At 29.9% G+C, this 24,536-nt stretch overlaps 1 protein-coding gene and 1 long non-coding RNA gene across 7 annotated transcripts; one reads left to right on the top strand and one right to left on the bottom strand.

The window, feature by feature from the left end:
* Nucleotides 1-1,858: 1,858 nt before the first annotated feature.
* Nucleotides 1,859-20,144, bottom strand: Hop (tyrosine-protein kinase hopscotch). Of its 2 annotated transcripts, XM_076309020.1 has the most exons (12): nt 19,945-20,144; nt 19,167-19,465; nt 15,105-15,464; nt 12,120-12,323; nt 8,540-8,820; nt 5,705-6,029; nt 4,542-4,931; nt 4,034-4,410; nt 3,575-3,771; nt 3,086-3,367; nt 2,667-3,004; nt 1,859-2,418 (listed from the first exon to the last, which is right to left on the bottom strand). In XM_076309020.1, exons 1-12 carry the CDS (start codon nt 20,044-20,046, stop codon nt 2,085-2,087), a joined length of 3,489 nt encoding a protein of 1,162 aa, XP_076165135.1. In that variant the 5' UTR covers nt 20,047-20,144; the 3' UTR covers nt 1,859-2,084. The 2 variants fall into 2 exon arrangements, with proteins under 2 accessions (XP_076165135.1, XP_076165136.1); XM_076309021.1 differs by lacking the exon at nt 19,167-19,465 and having other exon boundaries at nt 19,945-20,120.
* Nucleotides 20,145-20,276: 132 nt separating this feature from the next.
* LOC143145544 (uncharacterized) lies at nt 20,277-24,518 on the top strand. 5 transcript variants are annotated; one of them, XR_012991718.1, is made up of 4 exons: nt 20,298-20,421; nt 20,671-20,957; nt 21,358-21,771; nt 21,860-24,513. It is a non-coding gene; the product is annotated as an uncharacterized LOC143145544 (long non-coding RNA). The 5 variants fall into 5 exon arrangements; XR_012991717.1 differs by having other exon boundaries at nt 21,358-22,994; nt 23,132-24,513; XR_012991719.1 differs by having other exon boundaries at nt 20,277-20,421; nt 21,358-24,518.
* The last annotated feature ends 18 nt before the right edge of the window (nt 24,519-24,536 follow it).

Raw genomic sequence — 24,536 nt, 5'->3', positions numbered from 1 at the left:
AAAAATTTTTAAATACCAATTATATGTTTAGATCATTAAGTGACCATGTTTATATTTTTATAGTTTTTGCCTCTTGTTATGGTTGTTAATATATACTTTCCTCAGATTTTTCTAAATTGGGGCAAAGGAGTAACATGCTTACACATTCAATACATTTTATTTCTTTAAATAGTTATTCGTAGCTCCAAATGTAATTTTAATGCATTAAATAAGCCAGTGCAATTATTTTATAAAACATCTTACCTATGATAAATATGAATTTTTGATTAATTGTGTGTATAAATGATAACTGGTATTAATAATAAGTTGTACTTCCCTGAAGCTTATTTTATCTTGACTTTTCAGGGTAGATCTTCGAATTCACTTTCTAGACATAATATTATGATGTAGTTTTCTTCGTGTAAGCAACAAAACATAACATTTTTTTAAATTACTTTTGCAAAAATTATAAGACCCGTAGAAGTTCTAAGCAAAATTTTCCACGGCAAACAAATAAATCCAATTATAAATGACGATAGGGAAGAAGATTGAGATAAAGCATTGTACTATTTGTAATTCTCGATATTCTATCAGAACCGCGCAAGATAGTCACCAGGAAAGTTTTAGTTGGTAGACTCCACTTCTGACATCTCCGACTTCGGGGAATCCCACATTAACCTCTTCTTACTCCAAGTTATCGGGGAGCTTTAGACTATTTCCTCCATGAAAAAAGGTCTGACGTTTCATGGCTTTAACCTCAAATACTGTCATGACACAAAAAAGCTAAAAACCGCTGATTTAAATGTAACAACGGGAATAATTTTAGATTTGCCGACTAAAGTCTATTCTTATCGCCGACAATTAAAAATTGTAAAAATTATGAACTAGTTAATTGGTCAATTATTTATTCAATAGAATATTTATGTCCTACATATCATATTCCATCCTCTACAGATGAAAAAATATTTATTATTTCCTCCAAATTTCCATTAAACAGTAATAATTTGAATATTTTTAACAATAAATACCATAATTGATACAAAGCGAGTTTTCCATATTTTTCGATCGTATTAGGATCAATATTTATTGTAAAGAATTACCGTTAATTATTGTTTCAGACTTTCTAATGGTTGCATACCCTATACATATAAGAATTTCAGATAGTGCCGCCTGATCACTACTGACGCCAGTACTTTCGTACAACGTTAACTTCGATTAATTATCATACGTTTATTTTAAAGCATTATCTTCTTTGAAAACCTGGTTTGCCAAAAGCATAAATAGTTCTACATTTTCAGTTTTTTCATTTTTTTCAATTTGTCCTTACTATTAAAATATCGTATTGATTTTAAATAATTGTGAAAAGAAATGTTAAGCACAATTTTAAAAAATCGAGATCTTTCTTAATTGGTATTTTTGTTTTCATTATCATTCAAAACTGCCAGTTCAACCAATTACCAGTTCAATAATTATATTTTATTCGAAAAATGCAGTATTAGCATTATTCTTTAAGTTTTTGAAAAATTTTTAAATTATGTTTAAATATCATTAAAGAATATAATATACTCAAGCTTTAGCAATACCTCAAATACTTCTCCAAAAAGTATTAATAATACTATTACTATAATAGTACTATTTTGTGTAAAATTTTTCCAAAATATTTAAGAATATTTTCTATTTTCTATTAATGATTAATAAAAACTTACTACAATATCTAGAGATGTTTTTTTTTAAACTAAAATAAGTACATTTAATGATTTTTTACAACTCTAATATTGTTAAATATATGTAATACTTGTTTTTAAATAAAATCAATGACTTTTTTAAATTAGTCTAATTTAAAATAAGATCCAATAATCATATTTGAATAAAAAATGTGTAATTTTGATTATTATATTTTAATTGTTATTAATTACATTATTATATTAGTATTACATTTTTACAAATACAAATCTATTAAAACTGAGATTGTATTAAAATCAAATAAATTATTGAAATTAAAAATGATTAAAACCACTTTATAATTAAATTAAATTTTCCTAATGTGTAGTACAATTTGAATTTCATTTAATATACCTACTTTACTTTCTACCTGACTCTGCTTTTTAGTATTGAGCAAGGAGATCTCTAATATCTTTACAAAGGGTTACAAAATCTGGTCTCTGATGACTTTGCAAATGCCAACAGGGATACATAAGTTTTACATAAATTGTTTGTGGACACGTAGAAGGACAAGGAAGACGAGTGCCTCTTTCTAATGCAGCTAGTAATTCGGTACTGCTTTTTTCTTGTTCATTTTGAAGACGTTCTGTACTTGAATCAAGTCCAGGTAAACGGGGTTCTTCTCCAAAACCAAATGTTTCATACATTGTTACACCAAAAGACCAGACATCTGATCGAGTAGAAAATTTTCCATCTCTTATACTTTCTGGAGCATACCTAATAAAATGAAAGAGAAAATAATCAAAATATGTTTTTGTTCAAATTTAACTTTGACAACTTTTTCGAAAATTAGATTTTAATGCAAATAGAATAACGTGATTAATTCAGTTTCAATACAATACTACTCGAATTTAATTCTATGAGACACTGATTTCTTTTAATCATTATTTTAATTTTTAATTTAACTTACTTTTTAGATATTATATAATTGAATAAAAATTAATTTATATATCTTCTATACTTGCCATTTAATAGGAAGGCCGCGATCAGTCTGTAAAATATAATAATCATTCTTTCCAGTGACTTGGGCCAGACCAAAATCACTAATTTTAACTTTATTTTCATCAGCAACCAAAATATTTCGTGCAGCAAGATCTCTGTGAACAATGCTCATGCTACCCAAGTAATCCATGCCTGTTGCAATGTCCAAAGCAAAACCTAACAGTCTTCTATGTGTCAATTCTTGTTTATGAATGGCCAAATAACTTTGTAATGAACCATGTTTTACATATTCCATTACTAAACAAACTTCAGGTTCTGATATCACTCCAAGAATTTCTACCACATTTGGATGTTTCAAGGTCTATAATTATATTAGTTAATATTTATTATAATCTTATTATTAAAAAGATAAACAACAAATATTACTTAATAATCTAGTTACCTTCATAATGGCAATTTCTCTCTCAAAGTCCCTTATGTCTGCTTCAAGTGCTCTAGTTTTCAACTTTTTTATAGCAACTTGTTGTGATTCAATATCCTTCCCAGTTTCTCTTTCAAGTGTACCCCTATAAACTTCTCCATAATAACCTTGACCAATTCTACCTTGTAGAATTACATTACAATCGATGTCTAACTCATATATGCCTCGCATTTGACCTAAAGAACCATTACTACTTCCTCTAGAACCACAATCTTCTGTTCCTGGTTCATTTCTTCCTATTACCTATTTTTATATCAATGTTCTATATTTTTAATACTACATAAATTATTAAAATTTAAAGAAAGAAATATGATTTAATTAAAGTTTTCATTTTATTTGTTTTTTTATGAAATGCAATTAGAGAACCAAATAAAATATTTATATGTGTAATTAAAACGTTACTAATTTACATTTTCCATAAAATAAAAAGTAGTATATTCATTTTATTACCTCGCCCAATTCGCCAGGATGGCCTATACGAAGAGCTTGAGCAGAACGTTCAATACGATTCATATTAGGAATGTTATTTTGAGAAAGTGAACAACCTTCTGAATCCTGTCGTGCACTAGATAACCAACCTAAATATGCAGACAGATCTTCTGTACTACCTACGTAGTTTTCATTGGTGTTTATTAAACCTCGCATACCTATAATTAAAATAATATATTTCGAAAATGAGTCAAAAGTAAGAAGTTAAAATCATGTACAAATCGAATCCATTATCATTAATTTATATAAATAATATATATCATTAATTTTATTTAGAGGGCTTACTAAAACGAAATTTTGATATGCTAAAATTCAAAATTATTTATAAATATGTATTTTACTTTTGTAAATGCCATAATAATTTTCTTTGAAACATAAATGATATTAATATTAAAAAATTAAAATATAATTTTATCTTACTATCATCAGTATCATTCCAGGGGAGACTTGTATTGTCTGTAAAAAGACTACTAGATCTTGAATCGCTATTTATTGATCTGCTATCAATACTATCAGAATTATCCTCGTCTAACTTTTTCAATTCAGAACTAAATAGTTTAGGAAAAGCCGTTGCGTAAGCATGACTTCTGCGAGAATTGTATACTTGATATAGAATTTGGTTTATATCTCTCATTATTGCTTGGGGTTGTTTTCTAGAACCACTTGCATCTCCCCAACATTCAAGTATTAATCTATAAACTTCAGTAGGACAACCATTTGGAATAGGTAAACGTTTTCCAGAGTTATAGTATTTTTTCATAATAACAGCATTTCGAAATTCTAATAATGTAGCTCCTCTGAAATGAAATAATATTAAATGTATAATATTATTATGAGTTTATTGTACTATTATTTACACAACTTTATTTTATATTTAAATATACAACAAAAGTAAATAAATAAATTGTAATTTCTTAAATAATTTTACCTAGCAAATATTTGCCAAATTGTTGTTCCCACAGCCCAAACATCTGCTTGGAAACTATGTCTAGCCAATTCTGGCTCACTATAGGTTTCTGGAGGTAGCCAATGAATATCCGTATCCGTATATACAAACAATCCTGGATCGGCCAGTTTTACCACAAAACTGTTATTAGTGTGTGCATGAACTAGGAGTTTATTACACCTAATGTTACCATGGACAACACCATTTTCTTCAAGGTGCCAGAGAGCTGTAGCTAGGCAAGCTGTTGCTTCTACCATATCTACAGTTTTAATAGTCTGAGAAGATGAACTACGTAAATATTCGTCAAGAGGACCATGTCGTACCAATTCCAAAACCATTCCAATTGATGGTGTTACTGTTAATCCATATAATCTGGTGGAATATGCATGATTTTTAATTTAAAAAATAAATGGCACAATAAACATGGCTTAATTTTTTAATTAATTAAAGGTTTCTAACTTATTGGTTTTAACCCTTTTGCGTCCTTGATTGTTTAAATGTTTCAAATATGTAAATATATGTATATACAGTTACTGACATTAATATTCGAAGACCGTACTATTTCTATATTTGTTGCTTTATGTGAGAAAGTACGATTTACATATCATATTGCTTATTATACAAAACGATAAACCATTTATTGTAAATTAAAAATATAATAATTAATAGAAATGCGTAAACAATTTATTTCTAACAACTATAGAGTGTGATTCCTAACTGCATGTTTATACACTTCAGGGGGTAAATCTACACACTAAAATAAATAAAAAACATATGAACATACAGTACATTTAAAAAATGTACCAACTCCCATTATTTGAATATTCTGAATATTTTAAGTTTCAAGTAAAATTCATTCTATTTGGATTATATACATTTATTAATTAGTTTTTAATTATTTACAGGATTGTCACTATTTTGAATAGTGACCTACCCAGTTACAATACCTAAAAATTGAATTGTCATAACATTTTTACCTACACAATAAGAGTTTTTGAATACATGTAAGTGTTCTTTTCTCATTTGTTAAAAATTAAACATTTAATTTGGTTTATACAAGAAATCGAATTTTACAATACTCATCATATTTTAATACACTGAATTTTATTTTCAGTTTTTATTTCAAGTTATACTGAAATATTTACCTTACAAGTGTTCCAGAACGCAACTGAGACCATTTTCCAGCAAGTTCCAGAAATTCTTTCGTATAATTTCCTTCTTCTTCTTGTTTTAAAATTTTAAGGGCAACTTCTAATTTTTTTCCTTTAGTTAGTCTCCAAATTCCTCGATGAAGAGTTGTTGGTGAATAATGTCGAATTTCTGTAGTTCTTAAAAACGGTTTATAAATTTCAAGCTGATTTTGAGGTACGCAACGAGGTCCAGTTTCCAAAACTGAAGCAACAATTTCTTCATCAGCTGCAACTTCGCTGACTGCACTCTCAGGAGCACAAAGTAGTAATGGTGATTTATCTAAACAATAATTAAAAAATAAATAAGTTGATGTCGTTTCACTTTTAACATTTGCAAATAATTACGTTAGAAATTTTATTCTTATGTATACTTAATAAAATAAAATAATATAAAACGTGTCTCAAATATAAAAATAAGAACAGTACAAATGAAACTACATGTAATATACATATGATGTTCATGTTATTAGTATCTAGTGATTTTTTAAAGTAATGGACGTACGAAAAAATAGAAAAATATAACATTCTTGTATTATATGTCACTGGAATTATCTTGGCTAATATCATATGATATATATTTATAGCTTTTCTAAACAAATAATTATAATTACTTTAATAGTGCAAAACTTTTTGTTGATTTTAAAAAAGATTTGTATTACGTGTCATTCCACGCCAAATCATTTTTTTACTCAATATTAGGAATTTTCTTCAAATTAAAATATATTAGAATTAGTTTAAATTAACTATAAATTAATGAACGACTACGACCAATGGACGACCACGACCTTTCGGAGGTTTGATCGCCGGGAAACTATCATTGACATCACGATAACTTTCGAGGATATCGTCTCCTGTGTGAACCAATGGCGCGTCATCGAGGACTACACAGGGAGCAACCACCAACATATCAAGTTCCAAATGCTTGAAGAAAGCCGGACGATCCCGGTGAATCCTCAGTGAAATCCTCGGTGGAATTTTAATTCCATTCAGGTTGAGTCCTTTGAGAAAGCACTCCGTAACGGACTGCAAAACACCATGCAGCTCACTGGTGACGGTTGAATCCGACTATCAGTGGAGTCGGGTCCAAGAGTCGAGAACAGCAAGTCATGGATACTCTTTTGACCATCTGGGCAGGACGGCCAAAAATCTGGGCACGCGAGCTGTGAGCATCTCGCTATTCGTGGTGGAGGAACTCTGCGTAACGGTTCGGACCTTCCAAAACTGGAAGGCGCTTGTATCCGATGCTTCTCAGCGGAAGTGATCCGTAAAGCAGCCAGGAGTCGAGATATACAGTGGGTGCTTGGCATTTTTTACTCAGCTTCTGAGGGGGCACGTATTTATCACCAAGTTGCGATTACTGTGGCGCGGACAGAGACGAAGCACACCCTCTTCGAGTGTTCGTGTTGACATATCGAGCGTAACCAATTGGAGGAAGCTATCGACCTTATCACCCTTGACAGCATTGTCAAGGTGATACTTAAGAGACGCGTGGAGTGGAATAGCATCGCGCGCTATACACAAAGCATGCTTCGGGCCAAGAAAGCCGAGGAGGCGATGTGGAATTTTCTACTTCCGGCGTGGGGGGAATCTTAGAAACCTCCGAGAGGTGCTCCCCGGTTAGGCGTAGGATGATTACTAAGGAGAAAAATCGTAATTGTGATGATCGTGTGACTCAACCCTCGAATTAGTGTGAAAAACAGTTCCGAGGGTTAAAAGTTGCGATGGGGTTTGAGGTTTTAGTGGATAGAAATCCCACACGTCTATGAAGTGTGGCCATTTTCTAAGTCTTTTGAAAATTCCCTATGTTTCCTTCGTAAAAATAAGAAGAAAAATTTGTAGCATCATTAATTGCTCGAAACGTTAACTTTAATGCCAGGTGCCTTTAAAAAATAGTATATTTTAGGCATCCATTCCACAAATCCTGGATTAAAGTCGGCCCATACACACGAATACTTACGGCTAGTTTATCTTTCTAGAAGTCATTGACTTCAACTCCAGATAAAAATAAGTACTAACAATAGCTTAAAGTGCCAGAGTCGTTAACTAGTCTTGTTTAAAGAAACAAAGACAAAATCACCACCAATAATCTTCAAATGAAGTGCAGGTAGTGACTTTTATTTTGCAGGTAGCTCTCAACGATAGAAGCGAATAAGAGAATACCAACTATAAGCGAAATAGACCGGTAGCGAGGAACAAACGCGTATCGATATGTCAACGATTACAATTTTGAATATTTTTCATTACATATTTATGCAAATAATATTAATCAATTCATGAGCCTTTTCTAATGAGCCTACATTCAGATAGTTTTTAATTGCAACTATAAATTTCTATAAATCTTTCATCTGCTGTGTTGTTCAATAAGTTTGATAAAACTGATTGAACAATCTATTATGTATAATTGAAAGCAGTTTGTACAAGGTCATGTTCAGACTTATCTCCACCAGGAAAACCTCACTAACCCAATGAAAATACTTTCGTGGAGATACGATAAGAAATAGAAAAGTTTGTATTTGGTGTTGTCACACCGATACGTGCCTCACATAGCTAAGATCGGCCATCTGATTTTTAAATTTAGAGTTGAAATATAAACAGTGATAAGAATGGTTTCTGGTCACGAATTCTTAACACAAATTAGATCTTATATAGGCAGTATATTGCCATAGGAAAAATATAGGTTACAACAATGTACTATAATTAATTGTTAAACTATTTGTTTAACAAAAATGTTAAAATAGATAATCGTCAGAAAATTATTTATAACAAGGATAAAATAAAAAATGAACTCACCATACTCTGTAGGTGGTAAGCACTCTATAAGATACGATTGCCCTTCTGAATCTCGGAAAGATGCAACACACTGTGCTAATGAATTATAATAATTGGCAATACCAGCAATGACAAAATCGTGTGACGAAATTCTTCCTTCTATTCTCTTTGAAAATAGTGTTCCCTCTTTGTCACACGCATCTAAGTAATATACATTGTACTCCGTTTCACTTTCTCTAAGTAAGTAAGAGCCAGGTTTATTGGCACGTTTTTGCTGAAGTTTTGCATATGAAAATTCTTGACTGAAATAGAATTTTTTATTTATAATCTTGTTATACTTCTTACTTCATTTACATAATAATATTGCTGAATAAGATTTTTGAAGATTTTGCGAGACAAATTCTTACAATTAGTATCCCTTCAGGCTGTCAGATATAAGTCATGTTTTTTTTCTCGAAAGAGTGTTCATCAACATTATTTTGCAACCAATTTCATCAGTGATTTTAGGCTACATTGTTACTAGATTTTTAAATGCATTTTTCTCAAAAATAAAAACCCCAACGCAATCACGTTATTCTTGATTTTCGTCTTGATCCATAGAGTCCCCGGTAATCGAATTAGAAACACTCGAATATTGCTGAAAAATTATAACATTCAAAGTTCCATAACTTTATTAATATTTCGTCCCTTGGACATCGACCAAAATAAAATTCTGTCGCAATAGTTTTCGATGAATCTTAAAAAAGTTATAAAACTTTGAATGTTACCATTTTTCAGTAGTACTGGTATAGTCCTAATTTGATGGCCAGCGATCATAGAATCTCCTTGGGTTCATTTGTACCACGACTTATGGATGAAGTACGTTTTTGTTGTAAGATCAATAATCGAGACAAAGGAATGGAATTTTCTATTACCATGTTCTGTTCAAGAGCAGCAATAACAACACGTCTACCATCCCGAAGTATAATACCGGCATGTTGAACTTCAAATTCCCTGGAGGGTATTCTACATCTTTCCCTTATTAGTTTAAGTTCGCATCTCTACATATAAAATATTCTATCTACGTATAAAATATTTTAATACGAAAAAACCAGGTTCTAAATTGACTGAATACCTTTTCTCTAAGGTTTCTTAGAATATTATTTATTTAGATGCACGTATGAAGTTAATGTTTGTGATATATGTATTAACACGCATGCGCGCCATTTAAATCATTCCCCTCAAATATCTTTGAAATTATATGTAAGATGACACTGACAAATATTTCAAACAAAGTTAAATGATTTTAATTTAATGTTAATAGGTATTTTGTAGGTAGGTACGTAGAGGATATGGAGGTCGACTTTATTTTTTTTTTAATGCCATCAATACAATAATCGATGCAGGTGATAATTCTCTATAACAAAAGTATCAAGAAAATTTGAAATTTCTAGTATTATAGTCCGAGATGCTTGACTTGAGTCTATTACAGTTATTTACACCACAATGCAATATTCAATTTGTTGGCTAAATTATCGACCACAAAAAAAAGATATATAAAAATCTTTTATTCGGTTAATCAAGATCTACAATTCGAAAGAAAAACAAAGACGATCCGATGACATTGAAAGTTTAATGTTTATAGCCATTTTCTATAAAAGCGATTAGCTACTATTCTAGAATTTGTTTATACACGTTTTTTGTATAATACATCTTACGTATTATTGAAACGTCAAAACACTTTTCTGCTTTAACATGGCTTATACCGGACATCACAATATTCACCCATCAGTGACGGACACCGAATCATTTATGACCCATTCCTTCCGACTGTTATGAAACAGTCAAGCGATGAATTTACATTGTGGTTGAAGCCACAACGACCCCCTCTTTTCCCTCTATATTATTAACCCGTACTTGGTATCATTGGGTTACTAATAACCCGCAACTATTTCATTTGTTGAGTCTCCGTTTGCTAAGCAATACCATATTCTCCGATTTTCAGTATTTTCTTAGCATAAGATATAATTTCTAATGCGACGTTAAAATATTAGTTTTGTTTTGAATCCTGAGCGTCAATTATACTGTAATTGCGTTTGGATCATATTTGACTCAACTATACCAGTTGTGTGTATTATCTGAAAAATAAGTGATATTCAAAATGTCGAAAAGTGTAACCAAAACAAAGTTAGAAGATCTTTTTATGGCCGTAACTGCCATTCTACATTTAGCGTGAAATGTGAAAAAAAAGAAAGAAAAAAAAAAACAATTTACAAACAACATTTAATGCAAAAGAATTATTGCTTCACTTGCAATCATGATTTGCAAACCATGTGAAACTTTACGCTTGTTTTCTATTGTATATTCGTTAACATTATCGTATATAGTTTCGTAAGTCGTCCGAAAATGGTTAAAATAGTTGATTAAAATTTAATTTATACGCTATATTGTTTCAATCGTTTACTTTCATTACACCTGTGCTACTTTGTATATTAATATGTTGCGTTAAATTTTCTATTTCTAATTTCGCATATTGCTTTATAATTACCAATACAATACGTAAATATCTTCTGAAAACTCCATTGTTTTTTTTTTTATGCGTACTCTAAACAACTATTAGATCCGATGCAAACGTACGATCATATCTGTCTTTGTTGTTGTCAGTTGTTTTCAATTGGAAACACTTGCCATTTCCTTTATTCTTCCAATTGAAAACAACAAAAAGCCGCACGTCTGCATCGACCTAATAGTTGTTTAACAGCTCGTTCACTGTTAAAGTTTCACTCTTCGTTCATTGTTAAAGTTTTACTCTTCGTTCACCCGTGTGTACTATTTATAATATTCGCATTACGGTGAATCGGTCGTTTGTTGAATCAATTGTTTTACCATCTTGTACAATTTCTTATGTTTTTTCTTAATTGAGATACAAGTGTGTGATAGAAACTAAGTTAATACATATCCTTTAGAATAGAATGTAGATATTCAGTATCTTCTGTTGATTCTTTTTTCACATAAGAAACGTATTCACGTTCATCTTATCGAAATGCAAGAAACCGAATAAATAAATAAATAAACAAATATCCGTGCTTCCGTGCTTCCGTGCTTCTCAATTTAAAAATCGAGGTCTAATACCTTCTGTATGTGTAAATGTTAAGTCAATTGAATATAGAAGCAAAATATTATGAAACACACAAATGATTTGAAGCTCGAAAACGTTCGAGGTATTATTGATGTATTGAAAGTGGCAAGAAATATACCATAGAATGTGATAAATCTATAATAGAATGTTGCTTATTTATACTTCCCGAATATATTTTTTTCACCTTCAATCATTTTTTAATATTGAATTTTTGAAACATAATTTTAGCGAAAAAAAAGGAAATTTTAAAAATACTAACTTTTCGGGGAAAAATAGTTCTTAAAAATATATTAATGTAAATGGAATGCAAAAATTTGAATTACAAGATTGTTCCAAAATGTGTAACGATAGTAATTTTAGTATGAGTCACTTTTGACCCGGTGTCCGTTATGTGTGCGAGTGTAACGGTTACCATTACAATACAATATAATATATTAAATATATGTAACATGCATATATAAATTTAAATAAATGAAATCCTACCCAACTGGACCATGACATTTTAATCTGTGCAATCTTTCCAATGTAGGAGTAACGATCTCACCACACAAATTAAATGTCCATTTCACTGCTAGACGATAATAACCATCCAGTGCCGAAACAAAGGACATTAAGAGTGCATTCTTTGCAAATTTCAAATATGATGGTATACCATTTTTTCTTGATATTTCTACAGTGTTATCTTGTCTAAAACATAATGAAAATTATAATACAATTGTCATAAACAGTTGTTTTGTATAAATTTTCCATACAATTTTTACCAGATACTAAATTATTATTTTGTAATAGGTATGTAGACATATGAGAATTTTTAAATGTAAACAATTTTTTTTGTATGTGTCTGAAAAATGCAATAGGATATTTTAAAAAATTTTCTTTCGAGACTATACCAATATCAGTATTAAAACACCTTGCAAATTTGAAACAAAGAAATGGAAATGTTATTCTTTTAAAACAAATAATTTGATTTTTCTCAACATAGAAAGTAATTATCTCTCTATATACGGGGTAATTAATTAGAAATTACTTATTTCAGAATTATATTACTACCTCTATAGAAGTGTGAATACACATAATATCACATCTAATGATATAAGGGTCATATCACATCTAATTGAGTATTTTTTGCACTGGATGTCAGAGATTTTAATACAATTGAAATGTGATGTAAATTGCGTGAATTATAGTAGATTCGTGTTATAATTTTAATATTTCTGAATTTATTTAAAAAATACAGGTCAAAATATTTTCACGAAAACGGGCTGTATGTATAAATAAATTTTTATCTTTACAACTACCAATAGCAGTGTGGTCGTTTGTTTTTTGTAGTTTCGTCGAGAATATGAAAATTTTAAGTAAATCTTTATCTTACAAATTTTTCGTGTCAGGAACGATCTTTAAATGTTCTCCAAAATATAATCAGATTCTTTAAAGGTTTCTCTATAAAATAAGATTACAAGTATTTCAAAATTAACATTACAATGAGCTTGGAGTTTATTCTCCATGGCTCTTCTGTCGACCGTGTTAATCGACGTGCAGTTCAATATTTTTTTCCTTTGATCTAGAACAAAGAGAGCCTTTGACTTTGATTCAGAGCCGCGTATTGTCATAATTTTGCATTTTTCATATTACGAAAAAAACTTCGTTTGAATTTTTGTTCTAGATCGATGTAAAAAAATGCTAGATGCATGCGGATCGACAGGAAAGTCCATGGAGAATAACATTTATTATTTCACAAAAAGCTGATAAATTGTAATAAAAAAAAATGTTATATCTTGCAATGGTAAAGAATATATATAAGAATAAAACTTTGGAAAATAATGAAAAGTTTCATCAAGGATATAATTACTTATATCTTATCGTTTTACTTTAATTTATCCCCTTAAAAACGGTGCGATCCGTTTAGGTAACCGATCCACATCACATGCTTGGCTGCTATGGTCGGCAATATCGCTCGCAGACTACATTCTTTGAATGAAGACTACAAACAAAATCAACAAGACACATAGTTGTCTCAATAATACTCTCTATATCTCTAGAATATTTAAATTATAGAAAGAGGGTAGGGGGGCTTTTAAATATAACAGATGGAATGTTATGTTAAAAATCATTTCCAGAGCTTATAATAAAAATATAAAATTTCATTTATTTAAATCAATAGACAAGAGGGATTAATTAAAATACTTAATTAACATTGTAATTTATTTCTGAATTAAATTTTGGCAGCTTATAACTGAAGCAGCACTGTTAAATGATTATAGTTGTTACAATACAATTATAATAAAGTTTCTTAAAGTCAATTTCAGAAAAAAATGTTAAATAATTTGATTTCAACTTTCATAAAAAAACCTGCAAGTAATTAAGGATGTCTGTTGATTGATCTAGCATGAAGTAGATTGATAGAACAATATTTTGTAAAAAAGCAATATTTTGTACAAAAACAATTTTTTGTAAACATCTTTAATGTGTATAATGATCAGTTCATTACAACAACTAACCATACAATGTGAGTTGGTTACCAAAAACAAATCACAACTTGGTTTTTATTAGCTTATTGTAATATCAATTTTAAAATATTCAGGATAATCTTATTTTATAGAGAAAGCTCTAACAAATTTGGCCATATATCGCCATATAGGGTGGTGGTAGTGATAGTGGAAATAAAAACTGTTTGTGGCATAAAAAATTGACAAAATAAGATATTCATACTTTTGTGATGCAAAAACGACTTTTTAGCCTATAAGAAACTTTGTCTTCATTCAATACCATTAACTGTTGTAAAGATCAAAATTTATTTAAACAGTTTATTTTCATGGCAAAATGATGACATAAATTCCCATAACTCGTGCAACTACATCATATTTCAATTTTTTAAATTCCTGAAATCGAAAAAGTGAAATGCAAAAAGTGATCGATTTGGTGTGAAATCATTTGTTACATGACTTTAAAAGGAAGTGAAATCGATTGAATGAACTCTTTTTAAACAGAACCACACATTTCCATTATATGAGCACTATAAAACACATTAAATGTTAATTGTTATAATGGATGAGTATTAAATTGAAATATTTTACAGAACATCATTCTTTGGCTTTTAGATCCATTGTTTCAAAAATCATGAAATCCACTGGTAATGAACTGTAGAATTCTTTGAATTTAAAAAACTATATGCACGTATTCCTATAAAATTCATACTATTATTTATACTATTAAAGACTATGTATGTATAAATGTATATTATTTTATGAAAATTTTTGATTGCATCTTCACTGAAAAATGGAAAAGTCATATATATATCTTTGAAATGCTTTCAATCAAAAAAATTTGATTCAATCTTTTTTATCTCCTATTTAAAAATATGCCAAATAAATTTTATTAGTTTTGTTATAGGAATAATACCTATATAAATCAAAATGATAATTTCAAGTATCTTGTCTTGTATGTTTATTAAACAATTTAATTTTAAACCTTATAGAAACAAAACATAAATCCTCAATTGCACACAATGTAGTCCATGAAGTAGCAATAGCTTCGCAATATTTTACTTCATCTACATTAACTCTCAAACACACTTTTATTGGAGAATTTTGAAGATCTCTATCCATCAAAGCCTCATATTCTTCATATGGATAATTTGGTGCCATGCACTCAAATTGCTTTAAATATTGTTCTTTGACATAATTTGCATCATATCCAGATATTTTACGTAGTGCAATATGAATTGGTTTTTTAATAAAAAATGCATGACGCTTTATACATTCCTTAGGAATGTACTTCCTATATTCTGATTCTACTGTTTCTCTTGGTACTCTCTTTTCCAACATTACTCTACGAAAATATGTAAAATAGTTAAGTTAATATTAGGTAAAAATAAAATTAATTATAAATAATCTAAAAGGGTCAGCCCCAAAGTGACAATCATCAATTTTGATCAAATTTTATATAAAATAGTTCTACAAAAATATTCAATAGTTATTTTTGTTTATCAGTAAACATTTGTATTGAAGGAGTGAAAAATTCAAAATATTTTGAAAATAATTTAGTATTGGAAAAATATAGTATTATAATATACATTACAGTATTTTAGTTGATATCAAATATATTATAGTGCATTATAGTGTATAAGAAATAAATTTTAATTAAGAGAAGGTAAATCCATTTCAGTTGTCACATTTAATAAAAAAATAAAATGTAACATGTACTTTTTAATGGGCTTCTACACAGTGACATTATCATTGAAATATTGAAATTAGTGGTAAATAGTTTTAAAGTAATTAATTGTTTAACAGATATTTCATATTAAAGTTTGAAGAGGAACTGTATTAAATTGAAAGATAAGTCTGTAGCACAATTGATATAGACATATACTTACAAAATTGCTGTTCTTTTTGTACACAAATTGTATAACTTCTAACATCTTTAATTTTCCTATGAAAATTTTATTTTCATTATATATATGTTAAAATAAGCATTAAAATTGTGAACAATATATTTTCTAAAAAGTATAAATTACATTTTATTAATAAGTTACATTTACAAAATGTATATTATATTTAATTAATAAAGATGAGTTATATATATAAAGTGTGAATTATGTTTTATTAATTCTTTCATTATACACTATTTATAAATTTGAATGACATTTATTGTAGAATATAAAATATTATTGTAGACTCATACAAAATAATAATTCATTGTTTACCATTTTATTCAGATTGTGTGTGTGTGTGCGCGCGCGTGTGTGACAAATGCACACTGAATCAGCTATTTAGTTAATTTAATTATTAACTGCCTATGTCTACAACCATATATCATTAGCTGCAATATTTCGAGCACTATCCTATGTAAAAGCCAATTAAAAAGTAAATGTTAAATTTGGGTATATCTCCTTACACAATTAAAATAAATTAAGTACATATTTAATACGCCAGCAAATTAACTAAAATAATTTTAATAGTATTAACTATTAAAATGTAATAAACTATTGAAAATAAAGCATTAAAATTGAATTATTGTATATTGTTATAACCATGGTAGAAATACTTGAGTTTGTCATGATTCATTTTACAATGCATAATACTTTCTAATTCTATGGAAATATTTCTAACATATGAAATTTTTTCAACATGATTAAAAATAGGTTATTTATTTAACCTAAAAATCAATCATTTTAGTTAGAAAATTGTTATGAAATAAAAATTTGTGAGTAAAACTAAAAAACTAATAAATTAATTATTAGAGAACTGGAATTCAATACTGATTTAACTAACGTATAAATATATATAAATTTGTATATCTATATATTTGAAATATCTATTTGTGAATCTAAGCATTGTTCTGGTGTTTTGATAAAAGTAAAGCTATCAAGGGTTTACATTTTTATTGGTATTATTTTCATTGTTATATACAATATTTTATAACACCTTGTTTTGTAATTTACTACATGAAAGATAAATAATATCTAATAAAAAAGTTCTTAAATGATTAAAATAAAATTTGAAATTACTGAATTTTAATGAACTTAAAATTTGAATCATTGAATCTAATCAAGAATTAAAAAGAAAAAGTCAAACTGAAGCAATAAAAAAGAAATTGGAAAACATAAAAACAAAGGAATTGTTACAAAAACTTATTTCTTTTAAACTTATCCTTATTTCTAGATACATGTTGTTAGTTTTGATGTTGCTAATGCTTGCTTTAGAATAGTGATCTAAGGATTAAAAATTTTCAAAATTTGACTTTATAATCGTAATCACTACATTCAAAACCCTAATAAATACAACATTTCCAAAATTAGTTAATTTTTTATTTTTTCTTATTTTTAAGAATCAAAAAATCATTATAGTATTAGGTTGGAACAAAAGTTCGTAGCATTTACAATAGCTTATTTTTGGCAATATTAATTTTTTCTGGCATGAATAAAATAAAAGACATGCTTATATAATCTGGAAATATAATCTTTCTTCCTGCATTTATAAATTTGACAAGTGTTTAAATTAAAGGTTAGAATAAAGAAAAATAAAGTTAAAACAGCAAAAAATATTTGTGCCGTTTATGGAAACGGTATTATTGCTGAGAGATATTCAACATATCTCACATGACGGTTATAAGGCATTAGAAGTTCTTGGATATATAAATCGGTACAGTGTGGGTGTCTCATGATTTAATGGAAAGAAATGTAATGGACCGGTTTCCCATAAATAATTCATTACTGAAGCAAAATGAAAACAATCCATTTTTGAAACAAATAGTTACAAACGACAAAAAGTGGATCCTATATGACAATGTAGAATGAAAAAGCTCCTGAGGAAAATGTAACGAGCCTCTACAGACCTGTGCAAAAGCTGGTCTGTGCCTGAAAAAGGCAATGTTGTATATCTGGTGAAATTGGAAAGGCATCTTGTACTACAAGCTTGTGCTACACAATCAGTTGTTGAATTTAGATAAGTATTGTTCACAATTAGATTGATTGAAGGCAGCAAATGATGAAAAACAATCAAAACTAGTCAATAGGAATAGTGTTGTTTTCCACCAAAATAATGCTAAACCTTATGCCTCCTTGCAGGCATGTCAAAAATTGGTGCAGTTTGGTTGGAATGTCCTGCCTCACACGCCATATTCACTTGACTTAGCACTTTCCTATCACCACTTATTCCGGTCGCTGCAAAATTCTTTTAACGGGAGAAACCTAGGTTTTTTAGGAGCTTGCAAGAAGCATGTAAATGAGTTCATCGCCCAAAAAGATAAGAAGTTCTGGAAAACCGGGATAATGAAGTTATCTCAAAGATGGCAAAATGCACTAGACCAAGATGGAAAATATGTAACAATAAATATATGTAAAAATATTTAAAAAATTGTCTTTGAATTTTACTTTGAAAATACTATGAACTTATGTTCTAACTCAATAGTTTGAGTCTTGATAACCAGTTTGTATCAGATATACCTCATTTCTGTATATACATATTAGTTTTTGGAATAAATATACTAATTAATGCTATGCCATTTACAGGTCTTCTAAAGTTATAAATATGCTGTAGTATATTCATATATATTAATCGGTATCATATTATTGGAATAAATTTTTTTTGTACATTTAATAGGATTTAACACCAACTTTAACATATTTTTTATATGTTTTAATCCTTCCCAAAAAAGTGAATACTTTTGTAAGAATCACTTCATTTAAACATTGAAAGTGAGTTTTGTCACTTAAGGGATGTCTCTTGTAAGTATAAGTAACGAAATTAGAATGAGCAAGGAAAATATTTTCATATAATATCAAAATAAATTAAATCGTTTGAAGATAGAATCATAAAATAAATTTGAATAAAAATTTTACATTTTTACAATAAAACTAAGTTATTATTAAATCAAATGGGAATAATTAAAAAATTCTAAAAAATTATAAGTAAAATTAAAAATTAAATAAAAAAACATATTTTAGTAATTACTTATAATGAATTAATATTAATTATGAGTCAATTTAAATAAAGACCTAGATGAATAAATTATTAAATTGAATGCAAATACCTATACATGTCACTGACACCAAGACCAATCAATTCTTGCTTATGCCTCTCATAAACAATGTCTGGTACTTTATTATCCATAATATCTGAACGTGCTTGTTGAAAATAATAATCATAAGCATTTGCATCAATGAGCTTTAACCTACGTAAGCTTGAAGGTTTAAATCTAAGTCTAAAATCAAATTTGTTTTTATCTTTTGATTCTAAATGATGTGCTACTGGATACCAAAGTTTTGTATAGTGATTTCTAAGAGCAAAAAGATGTCTGGCCACTGGTCCTATTTCTAATGTTTTACAGACCTAAAAAATTAATTATTATTTATACTCTATCAAAGTTAAATATAATTGAAAAAATGTTAAAAACAAAATAAATTGTATTTGAATTGAATATCATTAATATATTATAACTCTAACTTTATAATTTGTGAGGTAGGCCTAAAAAGTAATGAATCTAAAATTTAACGTACAAGGCAATTAAAACAAATACAAACTGCATTTTAATTTAAAGTGTACTTTGATGTAGGTTACACATAAATTTTAATCAGACGTCAATTACATTACATTTAAATTTGACATTTATTAGTATAAAACAATATTCAAATTTTAATTCAACTTAAGTTAATTAATTCCAATTGTAATACTAAATGTTTATAATACTTTTTTAAAAATAATTTAGTTTATTTTTATGCATTTCAAGATTTTAAAACAAACACGTTTAATTTAATTTTAAAATAGTAAAACATAAATAGAAAATAAATATAGCTTTTAAAATTCTTTACCTTGATACAAAGATCTTCGATTGTTTGTCCATAATTAACTAAAAAAGTCAATTCTTTTTCCTCTTTTGCAACGTAAACGATCGCTAGTCGATCGTTTTCCATTGTTAACAGAATTACACGTTTTTTCACATTTTGTTATTCCAATTACTTGCCCATAGCATACTGTTTATTTACAACACGAGTGGGTAGAAGTGCGCATGTCACTGAAAAGTACAAACCAAACTTTGTACACTGCTACCGAAAAAACTTGACATAGTTTCTGTGGCTTATCATAAATGTCGCTGATGTCGTCTGTTTATAATCTGCGACCACAGACCTAAAGGACCCTTGCATTATGCTATGAGGTTGAGTTGTCAGACAGAAGAGAGATTAACTTTTAAAGTTTTTCTGCCATTTTACGTGGATTCATCAATGGCGCTGCCTGACATTAGTATTAAGGAATTTTCTTATTATAGTTACTCAGTTTTCTGTATTATAGTAAGTTTTAATTGATTTCACAGCGCTGTACATACTGACTATGAATGATTACAGTATAACAGTGTACGTTTAATCGTAGGATACATTTAATAAAAGTTGTAATTATAAAATATATAAAAATATGCTACTTTTATATTGGTAGACAATCAATCGATATATTGAAGAGCAAAAGGCACTTTCTCAATCAAATTATTTTATTCAGCTGTTAAATTGTTATACTTTTTCATTAATTGGTATTCCTAAATATAGATTCTTATTTATAATATTACGTACAATTCATTGACGAGTGCAAGTTACTACAGCAGCTCAAAACATGCAGCGAACATATGTATTTAAATTTTGCCGCATTTCGATTAGATGACATCATTAGTAGATCTGACTTGTGAGTAAAATGGCTAAAGGATGTTATTGCAGTCATTTCCACTTATTTACTCGGTTGACTTTACATCTCGTAACCAAGATAATACACTCTACACTGTTCTACAGGTTGTCTTAGTGGCTTAATTATTTAGCATTTGCAGACAACTGTTTCAACGGTAATGTGTTTGAATATTTTTGGCAACAGATCAAAACGATTAATGAATTTTGAAGGTTTACCAATTATCTAAATTATGTTTGACTAAATGTAGAGAACTGCATAATTTTCATAAACCACATGCAATAACATAAATTAACCCTGTAACGTTCGATTTTTTTTTTCACATTATTGGCTAAAAGTAATTAAGTCGTTTTTTTTATTATATTATAATTTAGGATTTTATTACAAAAATTTTTCATTTTCAGTTCTGCTCAAAATATTTTTGCTATATTAGTGCTAAAATAACATGGTTATGCATACAAAATTAATTTTCAGGAATTCACGAATACTAACATTAAGTATAAATATATATGCTTATAAGAGATAATGTGTTTTATTCCTCATATTCTTTATTGTAGATTATGTATCATTCAAAATAAATCAATAGCACAATAATGATAATAACAAAGATAATAATATTAATAGTAAAAAAGAAGTATTATATATAAACTCTTCACGGAGCATTATCCAAAATTAAAAGAGATTGTAACACAATAAAGACTCATAAACTAAAAAAGTTATTATCAGATATAATAGAGACATTCCATATAAAATACAAATAATAAAAGAACAAATAGCCCAAGAACTCAGCTATTACGAACCTCAAGTCTGCATGTGTTCGGGCCCTTCCTCAGGGGCTGCAGCTTGTTATGTTCGCTACAGCACGAGTTTGGCGAACGTGATATACCTAATGCTAATCATACCATAAAACTCCTATTGATTTGGATCGCAACGATTCATTCACAATTCCTTCTTTTTTGGATTTGTAAATGGTACGTGACAATAGGAGGAATGGGATTCTTAGCTTAACCACAGAAAATAACGAAAACGGCAACTCTATTAATTGCCCCCAATTTTAAGCTATGGTGCGCGGTGATGAGATGCATGGCTCTGGGGTACTTGCCAAAGCTCTAGGGACAAGTAGCCGGCTTGCGTGAGGAATTGGTGCAGGTAAGGTCGGAAGTGGAGGCATCGAGTCAGGACGGCCCGGAGTAGGTGGCATGAACGCTCTTCCTCTCCCCTTCCACAAATGCTTCCGTACTTCCTTAGAGCGTCTAATAAACGTCAAGCTGGCGGTCTTTCGGACAGAACTAATCCCTCTCAAAGGGAAAGTGTCGCCAAAAAAGGCGGCAAACATTTTGTACTGGTAGAACCATTCAAGGCGGCGCCTTTGAGAATAATAGGGAGCCAGAAAGTCGTGGTGGCAGTGACAGGCATGAACATTTTTCCCATCATTGCCATCCTCGGCCTTGCGGCCAGGCCTGACCGTGGTGATTGGTCAGAAGGTTAAGAAATCTGCCCGGCCGAAATCACCGGCCTCGGTTCCTCTATTGGGGGCATGGTAAAGCCTGAGAAGAGCGAAACAAAGAAGTTTAAAGCCTGCTTAAGGCACCCCAGGGGCACGTAAGGACTGCAGCGATTACAGTGACCGTGCTTGAGGAGGTTGTCGTATTGTATGCCAGATTAAAAATCGATCTGACTAGACTTGGTATTACGTCGATGCAAACGAAGTGAGCGGTAACTGAGGATCTTATCCTCAAGATTCTCGATCCCGAAGACGGGCCTAAATGGGTGAGGTTCTCTTCCGCCAGAGCGTCCGAGTTACCCAGCTCACCAAATACACGGAGATTCGTATGAAGGGACTAGACGACTCAGCCATCTGAGAGGAAATAGTCCTGACTCTAGTCAGAGCTGGGCCTCGTGCAGAAGGGGACATTAATATCAGTTAAATCCGACAATCCTCCTCTGGGCTGGGGTCAGTTTGGACTTGGTGCCCTTTTTTTGCTGCTCGTAAAATAGCAAAGGTCGGGAGGCTCCTGGTGGGGTAATTAATAGTAAGGATTGAGATCTTTGCGCAGCCCCTGTTCCTAGGCCAACGCGCCTTCGCCCGCTGCTCTTAGGGGGGACTATTCGAGCTCACGCGAGTCCGGTCTCGACTCCGTTCGGTGACCTCCTGCAAAATTACGATTTCGCAGAAGGAGACCAAGGGATCCTGGTTGGTACTGAAACCTTTTGACTTTTCCTTTAGACAGTAGAAATGAATCTTTTCCAATATATCTCTACTCGGACAAAAAAGAACTTATATGCACTATTATAAATGTAAAGTCGCCGAACGAGTTTCTGCTTTTCTAGGGAAATGTCACCAACGCCAACTATATCAAGACGTATGTCAAGGAGCACGATAGGTCTTAGCTGTGTCTGCACTGGTGATTTCCTTTGAAGTGATAAGAATTTGTACAATCGCTTGTACATCGAAACTAAAGATACAATAATTTGTTGATGCGTTGTAGTTGAGGACGATGCGTACTATATAACATAGTGTTTCTCACGTCCTTTTTGCCAAAGGAGACAGTAAAATGAAATGTGAGCAAGTCAAAGGGATTGTAAGTGAGACAGTCACTATTGCACGCGAAGGACGGAGTATTAGGCGTTTGAGAGATGGAGCAAGACAAAGTATTTATCAATGCTTTGCTGCTTCGTACCATTCTCCTCTCGCTAGCTATCCCCTTGACTCGCTTTTATCTTTACAGGATGAAACTGAATAAAAAATAGTGTAATGATCGTTAAATTCTCAGGATATAAATCTAACTCAACGAATAAAACTTTATATGTTAAATTGGTTTTGGGTGTACATTCACAGAAAATATTTATGTTGTAACAGAGGGAGTCACCGGCATTGGTACCAACCAAGACGCCTACCGAGAAAAACTTTGAATTCGTGTCATTAAAATTCAAAGATGGACAATATATTAAGGGATTTAAATTTTCACGTCTTAATAATAATAATGTAACCTTAATTTTATTTATGTAACTATTTTAATCATATTACTAATCTTATTATAAGAATCATTCACAAAATGAAAAGAAATGTATGTATAATAACGATGTATTTCGAATGTACCCATTACACCATTGATATACTAACATCAACAATAATTTCGGTTTTCTTTATTATATTCTTAAATATACTCCTATATCATATTTATATGAAGAAATGAGTGTGTATATTTTAATATTTTATGGGTGTGAATGTTAACAAGGGTGGTATGGGTATTTCTAAGGCATTTTTAAACCTATTGACATTTTTCATTTATGCAGTATTCATCATATTTTTGCTGAATCCTAAAATAAGGTTTCTTTGTTTTTTATTAAAGCTCTAATCCTACATTTTCTTTGTAAACATGATCACAGTGTAAAGGCGTACTGTTCAATGCTTCTGGTCCATCTTTGTCTAAGTTAGTAGATTTTCAAATCTGTAACCTATTTTGTATTCTGTTTTCTTAAGTGTTTTATGTACAGTGCTAGGTAATATGATATTTTTAATTGATAACATGTAATACTTGCAAACTATCTATGCTAAAAACATTTGTATTTTAGTTTAAACTGATTTTTTACATGATATGTGAAATAAGATTTGTTTTAAGCATTGTTCAGCACTGTATAATATACATATAGATAATTTCCTAGAATCAATTTTAAAATTCAAATCACTTTCAGCATAAAGTTAGTATGCGAGTTATAATCATGCATATACTAA

Source organism: Ptiloglossa arizonensis, chromosome 4 (assembly GCF_051014685.1).
Source record: "Ptiloglossa arizonensis isolate GNS036 chromosome 4, iyPtiAriz1_principal, whole genome shotgun sequence".
In the NCBI taxonomy this organism is placed as follows: domain Eukaryota; kingdom Metazoa; phylum Arthropoda; class Insecta; order Hymenoptera; family Colletidae; genus Ptiloglossa; species Ptiloglossa arizonensis.
Note: the sequence above shows the minus strand (reverse complement) of the source record. Positions and strands in the feature narration are given on the sequence as shown.